This window comes from Sapajus apella, unplaced genomic scaffold, assembly GCF_009761245.1.
Source record: "Sapajus apella isolate SASKATOON/1434 unplaced genomic scaffold, GSC_monkey_1.0 scaffold2931, whole genome shotgun sequence".
NCBI lineage: Eukaryota > Metazoa > Chordata > Mammalia > Primates > Cebidae > Sapajus > Sapajus apella.
In genome coordinates this window covers 1-8,338 of record NW_022439857.1, presented here as the reverse complement: position 1 = coordinate 8,338, position 8,338 = coordinate 1, and the positions used below count along the sequence as shown (strand labels likewise).

General features: G+C 62.2%; 1 protein-coding gene across 1 annotated transcript; it reads right to left on the bottom strand.

Moving 5' to 3' along the window:
* Window positions 1–316: 316 nt before the first annotated feature.
* Window positions 317–7,443, bottom strand: DPEP1 (dipeptidase 1). The gene is made up of 10 exons (XM_032273362.1): window positions 7,178–7,443; window positions 2,843–2,975; window positions 2,474–2,606; window positions 2,030–2,180; window positions 1,780–1,849; window positions 1,365–1,541; window positions 1,200–1,284; window positions 1,039–1,114; window positions 776–911; window positions 317–699 (listed from the first exon to the last, which is right to left on the bottom strand). The coding sequence occupies exons 1-10, from the start codon at window positions 7,279–7,281 to the stop codon at window positions 532–534; spliced, it is 1,233 nt and encodes a 410-aa protein (XP_032129253.1). The 5' UTR covers window positions 7,282–7,443; the 3' UTR covers window positions 317–531.
* Between the last annotated feature and the right edge of the window lie 895 nt (window positions 7,444–8,338).

Sequence of the window (8,338 nt, the reverse complement as noted above, 5' to 3'; positions counted from 1 at the left end):
GTGTGTGCAGGGGTGGGGAGTGTGTGTGCAGGGGTGGGGGTGTGTGCAGGGGTGGGGGTGTTTGTGCAGGGATGGGGGTGTGTGTACACACCAGTGCGTGGCTGGAGGCGTCCACTGGAGCCGAGACCATGTCCCTAAAGACACTCGCGCAGCGTCTGTGGAAAGCCCTCTTCACACTTCCCGAGCCCTCCTGGCTGGACCGAGGACTCATCACTCCTGCGCCCAGGTCCAACCAGGAGCCATTTTCCCAAAACACGCTGTTACGTGAAGACAGCATGGGCTCCCAGGCTGGCTGCCGACGACGCGTACCCTAGGACATGATGGGACGTTGCTTTTATTAAGGGCCTACTGTGTACACATGGCCTGAGCTGTCCAGGCATCTTGCCCCGCCTCCCGTGAGCCCTGGTGCCTGTGCAGAAGACACTGGTCCTTGCCATGTGGGCAGCAGGGTTCCTGGCATCTGGCATCCTCAGGTGGGCAGGTGTGCCCTGAGCTCCTGGAGTCGTAAACGGGGCTCTGGTCTCCCGGGTGTCACAGGAACCATAGACAGAGAAGCAGGGGAGCAAGGGAGGCCAGCAGGAGCCCCTGCTGGTGGTAGAGGCTGGGAGCCCCGGAGTAGCCATACTGCGTCCTGCAGGAGCCTTCCAGCTCGTCCAGCGGGATGGGCTCCTCCTCGGGAGCCTGCGTGAGGTCTCTGACCTGGGGGACAGACATGGGTAGGCAGCCTGCCTGCTGGTGGGAGTGGCGGAAGCTCAGGGGACCATCCCATCCTCACCTTCTCCACGGCCTCAAAGACCCTCAGCAGGTTACCAGCCAGCGCGCCCCTGACTTCTGCCTCCGTCCAGTTCCTCCTGAGCAGCTCGGCGATGAGGTCCGGGTACTTGGAGACGTCCTCCAGCCCCTCCGGGAGCCTGCATGGAGGCCAGGAGAACCTGGGCCCCCATGCCAGGACCCACGTCCCTCCCCCCGCTGCCCCATCCCACCGACGGGGTCGTGACCCTCCCAGCTCATCCACAGGGCAGGGTTCTCACCCCTTACCTTGAGACACCATCGAAGTCCCCACCAAAGCCCACGGCTCCAGCTCCCGCCACGTTCTTGATGTGGTCCAGATGGTCTGTCGGGGGAGCGGCAGGTGTGGATCCTGAGGGAGACCCTCCCCACTCGGAGACCCACCCCTCGGCCGCTCACACCTCACCTACCGGCCACTTGGAACAGGGTGGCCTCGTTTGTGCAGGAAACATAGTTGTTGTAGAAGTTCACCATCACCAGGCTCTCTCTTTCTTTCTGCGCAGGAAGACAGGGTGGAGCTGAGGGCTGGGAGGGCCTGCCCAGGGAGGTGGATGGGGGTGCTCCCTGGGCCTCACCACCAGCTGCAGGACGTCGTCGGGCACATTGCGCCGGCTGGTACACAGGCTATAGGCCGAGGAGTGGCTGAAGATGACCGGGGCTCTGGACAGCCGCAGGGCATCCTTCATGGTGGCCACAGACACATGAGCCAAGTCGATCATGACCCCCAGACGGTTCAGCTCCTTCACCACACGCTAGGAAGACAGGGCCACGTCCACCCTCAGTCCCCCAGGGTCAGGGCTGGACCAGGTGTCCGTCAGTCCTTCAGTGCCTGGACGACTCAGGGCGCGGCACCCACCCCGAGGGGACGGCTGCCAGCTCCATTTTATAGACGAGGAGACAGAGTCCCACTGGTGAGCGACGTCATTCTGGTCACCCTCAGGACCCCCTGCCTTCTCTGAGGGGGTGACTGGCCCCTACCGCCCCACTCACCTGTCCAAAGGGTGACAGGCCTTGGCTGTGGGCATCACTGTCTCCCGTGTCCACCAGCCAGTTGTCAGCCCTGTGGGAGCAAAAGACCGGTCCCCAAGTGGTGAGCGGTGGCCTCAGCCGCCCATCACCCAACAGGCGAGGCCTGGCCTGGGACTCACGGGCACAGGGGTTGTGCTCAGGAGGGTGGCAGGGAGTGTCCACCCCACCCTCCTGCCCGTAACCCAGGGGCCTCCTGTGGGGCATCACGCACCAGGGCGTGTTGCAGCTGTGGGTGAGGGTCAGGTACCGCATGCCCAGCTGATAGAGTGCCCGTAGAACACCCAGACTGCTGTCAATGGAGTGGCCGCCCTCCACACCAATCAGGCTGGCCACCTTCCCCTCCCGGAAGGCATTCCGGATGCCTGTGGGGATAGCCAGGTGCAGGGGAGTAGGCACCTGGCATCTGGAAGGTGGGGGGTACAGGAGAGGGGGCGCCTAGTGTCTGGAGGGGGGGTGGGGGGGGGGGGTGTCGGGAGGGGGGGGGGGTACAGGGGAGCAGGCACCTGGCATCTGGAGGGTAGAGGGTGCAGGGGAGGGGTACAGGGAGGGGACGCCTGGCTTCTGGAGGGTGAGGTATCCTGACCAGCACTTGTTACTCTGGATAAGTGCTGGGTGGGGGGACTTGGGACCTGGAGGACCCAGGCCAGGACCTTACCTTCACTGCTGCTGACACACAGGAAGGTATCGGGGTACATCTGGCACATGCGCTGGACCACGTCAATCTGCTCCAGTGTCCTCCTCACAGTGTCTTTGTTCTGGGTGTCGCAAGGCGTGTACACGGACCAGAACTGGGGGCCACAGGGAGTCCCAGGAGCTGCTGCAGCCAGGTCCCAGCCCACCCCTCCATGCCTGCAGGAGTCCGGTTTCCCACCCCCCCACGAAGCCCTCCCTCAGCCTGGGTGCTGCCCTTTCAAGGGCCTGTGGCACCGAGGGACCCTGGAGGGACAGCACTGCTGGGGCCAGGCCCAAGGCAGGCGGCAGGGTGACCCCATGCAGGGCAAGCATGAGGCAGGGCAGGCGGTACCTGGCCCCCTACGAAGCCGGCCCTCAGCTTGGGGATGTTGGTGTGCGTGCCGGCCAGGGTACTCAGGTTGGCCCTCTCGTCCTGCAGACGGTTGCTGAACATTTCCAGGAGCTTCCAGGGGAGGTCGTTGTGCCTGGGGTGGTGGGGGAGGCCAGGCGGTCAGGATAGCCGCTGGGACCCAGGGCTTCTGAGCTCCTGGGCTCCGGCCTTGCCCCTGCCGCTGCTCCGCATGTGGGCGCAGGGCTGGAGTCCAGGCTGCAGGAGTGATGGACCACCACCCCCTGAGGACACCTGTGCAGGGTGCGCCCCCCAACTGTGTCCATCCCCAGGGCAAGGAACAGCTGGCCAGGAGCTCAGGGAGCTGGGCGGGCCACCCCTTCCACAGTGTGTGTCTGTGGAGGTGGCGGGGGGTGGACACGCTGCCCAGAGGTGGACAGAAAAACCCTAATGACCTCAGTAGTCAGGACTGGGGACGTGGGCGAAGGGGCAGGGGCCTGGGGGCGATACTGCTTCTGAGAATTTTCTGTTTAAAGGGCAAATTCCCTGTTGGGGAGTACGGTGGGTGGCTGGGTGATTGGAACAGCCTATCCTTGCGGGGTCTGGCCCCCCCATCCTCCTAGGGAGGAGGGCGATGGGAACAGGCTTTGGGGGCTACCCAGGCCTCTCTGCTGCCTCTGTCTCTGGGGAGGAGCCCTGCATCCAAACTCCCATCAGATCCTTCTCAGCTTCCAAAGGACTGAGGTTCTCCAAGGTTTTCCCAGGAGCTGGTGGTGAGGGTGAGCACTGTGGAGAGGAGAAGGCAGGGAGCAGGGGACGCAGCGGCGGGAGCTGAGGCCGTCAGAGCTGGTGGCTAAGTGAGGGTCTCACAGGGTCTGAATCCAGCTGCCCAGGCAGAGGCCAGGAGCAAAGGGAATCCATTCTCATTAGAAATGCTGTTCTCAGGCCGGGCGCGGTGACTCAAGCCTGTAATCCCAGCACTTTGGGAGGCCGAGGCGGGTGGATCACAAGGTCAAGAGATCGAGACCATCCTGGTCAATATGGTGAAACCCCGTCTCTACTAAAAATACAAAAAACATTAGCTGGGCATGGTGGTGTGTGCCTGTAATCCCAGCTACTCGGGAGGCTGAGGCAGGAGAATTGCCTGAACCCAGGAGGCGGAGGTTGCAGTGAGCCGAGATCGCGCCATTGCACTCCAGCCTGGGTAAAAACTCCGTCTCAAAAAAAAAAAAAAAAATGCTGTTCTCAGGCCCGTGCAGGCTTCAGCTTAGGACGTGTAGTTCACCCAGGTCTGAGCCCCTGGGAATGGGCGGGCCCCAGTGTAGCCCCATACAACCCTCGCCCCAATTCCATGACCTGGAGGTTTTGAGGAGGATGAGAGGGGGCTGGGGCCTGGCGCCCACCCTGGGGGATGCCCAGGGTTCCCCCTCCTCACTGGGTCTGGGGCCTCAGGCTCCTTCCTTAATGTGGGCTGTGCCCCTGTCTGCAGGGGGGCTGCCTTGTGAGGGTGCGTGCTGGGATGGGACACAGGAGCACCTCCACATCTAGTTTCCAGCTCAAATTCCAGACCTACCCCTCTGTGCCTCAGTTTCCCCATCTGTAAATCAGGGTGTCTTGGTGCCTTCCTCAGAGGGCAACTGGGAGAGGCAGAGGTAGCCATGTTAATATCTCCAGCCGTGGGCACTCAAGATTATCTTCATGACCCCGCCCAAATCTACCTGCCCGAAATGAGCTTTTCAAAGACAAGTCCACCCACAGAGCTCCTGCTGGGGGGAAACCAGGGGAGGGCTCTGCCCTTCCTGGGTCCCTGCCGCCACTGACCTCCCCTGGGCTGGTGCCCCCAAGCCCAGCTCGGTACTTTCCAGCCCCACCCCTGGGCAGACAGACAGGCACATGCCTGACACTAGTGTCAAAGTCACTCCCAAAGCTCCTGCAACAAAGAGGAGGTCTCTGGTGACAGTGGGTCCACGTGACGGCGTGGGCTGGCACCCGCCTCTCCCCAGCCCTCAGCACAGAGCGACTGCTCAGGACACATTTGCTGCGGGAACCATGAGCTCCAGCCAGGGACCCTGCCTGGGGGGCGGCCTCGTTGCCGGGGTGTGGCCTTGCACTGGGCACTGTCCTGGGCAGGGCTGGGCGGGGTTCCAGGAGCAGACTTGACTCCCCATCCTGAGAACATCAGCCCGGCATGGGCAGGGATTCCCACACCCCAGGAGCCGGCGTGGAGGGAGAGGCCTTAACGCCGCTCTCTGCTGGCCTCCCCCCACTCCCGCAGCCCCTTTTCTCTGAGGCAGGGTGTCACTCTGTTGCCCAGGACGGAGGGCAGGAGTGCAGTCACAGCTCTCTGCAGACCCACCCTCTGGGGCTCAAGCAATCCTCCCAAAGCACAGGGACCACAGGTGTGAACCACCGTGCCCAGCCAGCCTCTCCGCTCTTGCTGGAAAAGATGGGAGGGTGGGGCCCCTGGTTTCTCAATGGGACAGAGGCCATACCTGCCTTATGCTCAGGTCAAACTGCAGTTCAGCAGCTAATCAGACCCACCCTCCTTATCTGTGCGGGCTGGGGCAGTGCCCTTAGCTGGCACATGGAATCGGTATCCTGCTCCGAGGATCACTGAAACGGCAGTGAGCACACACTCAGGCAGCTGTTCCCGAGAGGGACTGCTGGCCGCCCCCGCGACCCCTTCTCCTTTTCCTTTGTAACTTTAAAGCCCTCCATTTTTAGCAGGCGCACGGCCATTAGGATTGAAGCTACCTCCCTGCCCATGTCACGGTGTGGCTGTGTGATTAAGTTGGGTCCTGTGACAGCTGTTTTTTTTTTCTGAGATGGAGTCTCGCTCTGTCGCCCAGGCTGGAGTGTAGTCGTGCCATCTCGGCTTGCTGCCGTTCTCCCGCCTCAGCCGCCCAAGGAGCCTGGACTGCAGATGGGCACCACCACACCCAGCTAATTTTTTGTAGTACAGACGGGGTTTCACTGCGTTAGCCAGGATGGTCTCGATCTCCTGACCTCGTGATCCGCCCGCCTTGGCCTCCCAAAGTGCTGGGATTACAGGCGTGAGCACAGTGCCTAGACCCTTCTTCCCTTCTTCATCCCTCCCTTCTCCCTGCTGGCCCACGTGCAGACATGAGGGTGGAGCGTAGCCACTTTAAACCATGAGGGTGCGGGCGGTGGCGGCCGTGCAGGCCCCACACTTCCCTGCTGTTGGAGCTACTTGTGTGCGTCTCTCACCTGCTACAGTCACTAGTGTGTCAGCTTTGCCTCTGCCTGCCAGGCCTGTCTGGGACAATCCCAGATCCCCGAACCTTCCTGGCTATTGGCTCACTTGAGACCCTGCTCAGCCCCAGCACCTGCATTCAGATCCCTCCCTGTGTGGCCTGGGGTCCCCCTATGGCCGGTGTCTTCAGCCTGCCCTCACTGCTGTGGGACACCCAGTCCCTAGGCCCAGACCCTCTCCTGCCACACAGCAGGAATTGCAGGGTGGAAGCCTCCGTTCCCCACTGAGCCCGTGTGAGGGGTCTGACCCCTGGAGCACCAGGTGATGGGCCAGGAGGAAAGCTTTTAACAGAGCTGTTTTCTTGGACAAAGCCCAGAGGCATCTTCCAGGGGGAGACACTGCCGGCCATAGGGCCGACTCTCAGGGAGCCTCCCGCCCACGCACGGGGGACCAGTGTGAACCTGGTCTGAGTCTGGTGCCTGGAAGCAGGAGGCCCCCATGGCAACCCAGTGTTGGGGTGCTGGGCCAGGAGGGGCGGGGAGGAGGGTCAGGTTCCTGGGCAGTGGGAATCCCAACCCTGCGGAGGCCGCAAGAGAAGCAGGTGACACAAGGGCCCCAGTGAGGTCTGGGTGGGGGCGGGGTAGGCACAGGCAGAGGCTCAGACAGGGCCCCAAGCCACATGGGCCTCCCCTCAGGAGAATGGAGGCTGTGGGAGCAGGAGGAGACAAAAAATGCTGGCAGAGAGGACCTTGAGGTACCACCCCACCTGCAGCTTTCCAAAGACGCTGAGGCCCAGAGAGGCACAGGGAGAGTCCAGGGCACAGGGCCTCACCGTCCCCAGGCACAGACCTCACTCTGAGCTTAAGGGCCCAGGAGCTCGGGCCTTGCCTCCTTCCTGCCCTGCTGCCTGCAGACCTTCATCTGCTGAAGCCTTTGGGGGCCCTGAGGGACCCCGCAAAGCAGCATGAGCCAGGAAAGGGCAAGGCCCTGGCACAGTCGCAAAACTGAGCCCCAAGACAAGGCCACATGAGCCTCACCCCAGCTCCCCCAATCTGGCTCCCAGCCCTGGCTGCCCCAGCCCCCAATCCTGGTTCCCTAAGCACCTGGCTTAGATGGCCACTCACCCATCAATGACAGGGGTGTCCCTCATGATCCTCTCTGCCTCGTCCCGAAAGAAGTCTGCAGTGCACACGGCCACAAGGGGCCAGAGCCACCATCCGGTCCACATGGTGAAGTCCCTGGGGGCCTGCCTGCCTTGCTGCTCCGGTGCCCCTGTGCTGGCCTGGCTGGCTGGTGCTGGAGAAGGATGAGCTTCGGACTGTGAGGAACCACTGCACCTGCCAGGGGAGGCACCAGAGGTCTTTGGTGGAAGTGGTGATTGCTGGGCTCTCTCCTGTTTACAGCTTCCCGTGTTCAATCAGTAACCAACACATTCCCCGAGAGTGGGTAGGATGGAAGGCCAGACACCCAGTGACTGGGCGTTGCTATCTGGGCTAGGCAGAGGGGTATTAAGAAGCTGGGATCGGTCAGGCATGGTGGCTCACACCTGTAATCCCAGCACTTTGGGAGGCTGAGGTGGGCAGATCACCTGAGGTCAGGAGTTCAAGACCAGCCTATTCAACATGGTGAAACCCCATCTCAACAAAAATACAAAAATTAGCCGGGCATGATGGCAGGTGCCTGTAATCCCAACTACACAGGAGGATGAAGTAGAAGAATTGCTTGAACCCAGGAGGCGGAGGTTGCAGTGAGCTGAGATTGTGCCACTACTCTCCAGCCTGGGTGACAGAGCAAGACTCAAAAAATAAAATAAAAGCAGCTAGGATCGCAGACCCAGGGTGGGGGCCAGAGCCCGGGTCAAAGGACAAGACGCCAGCAGCAGGCTGAGGGAAGGCCTGGCACAGGGCAGCGGCGGGGGGGCGTCAGCGGCGGGGGGGGGGGGGGGGGGGGGGGGGGGGGGGGGGGGGGGGGGGGGGGCGGGGGGGGGGGGGGGGGCGTCAGCCTTGCTGTGCTGTGCTGTTACTATTGTTTCCACCTCCCTCAGGACCCGGGGGCCTAGAGCTGCAAGTGATCAGTCACTCAGATCGTGCACTCTCAGGAAGCACCTCTTTCCATGTAAGAGGAATTTTCCCAGACTCGCCATGGGGGACAAAACATTAGGATGTTTCAGGAAGGTGCTAAACAGCCCAAGTGTGCCCTGGCGCCTGCCCTACTGCTGAGGGGTCTGGTCCCCTCTGACCCCAATAACTGCCCTAATGCTGAGGGGTCTGGTCCCCTCTGACCCC

Excerpts from the sequence above, each read along its gene's own strand:
- DPEP1 (XM_032273362.1), bottom strand. The coding sequence starts at position 7,281 with ATGTGGACCGGATGGTGGCTCTGGCCCCTTGTGGCCGTGTGCACTGCA. Across the intron at positions 2,181-2,473 it reads GTGTGTCAGCAGCAGTGAAG|GCATCCGGAATGCCTTCCGG; the intron begins GTAAGGTCCTGG and ends CTATCCCCACAG. Across the intron at positions 700-775 it reads TCTTTGAGGCCGTGGAGAAG|GTCAGAGACCTCACGCAGGC; the intron begins GTGAGGATGGGA and ends TCTGTCCCCCAG.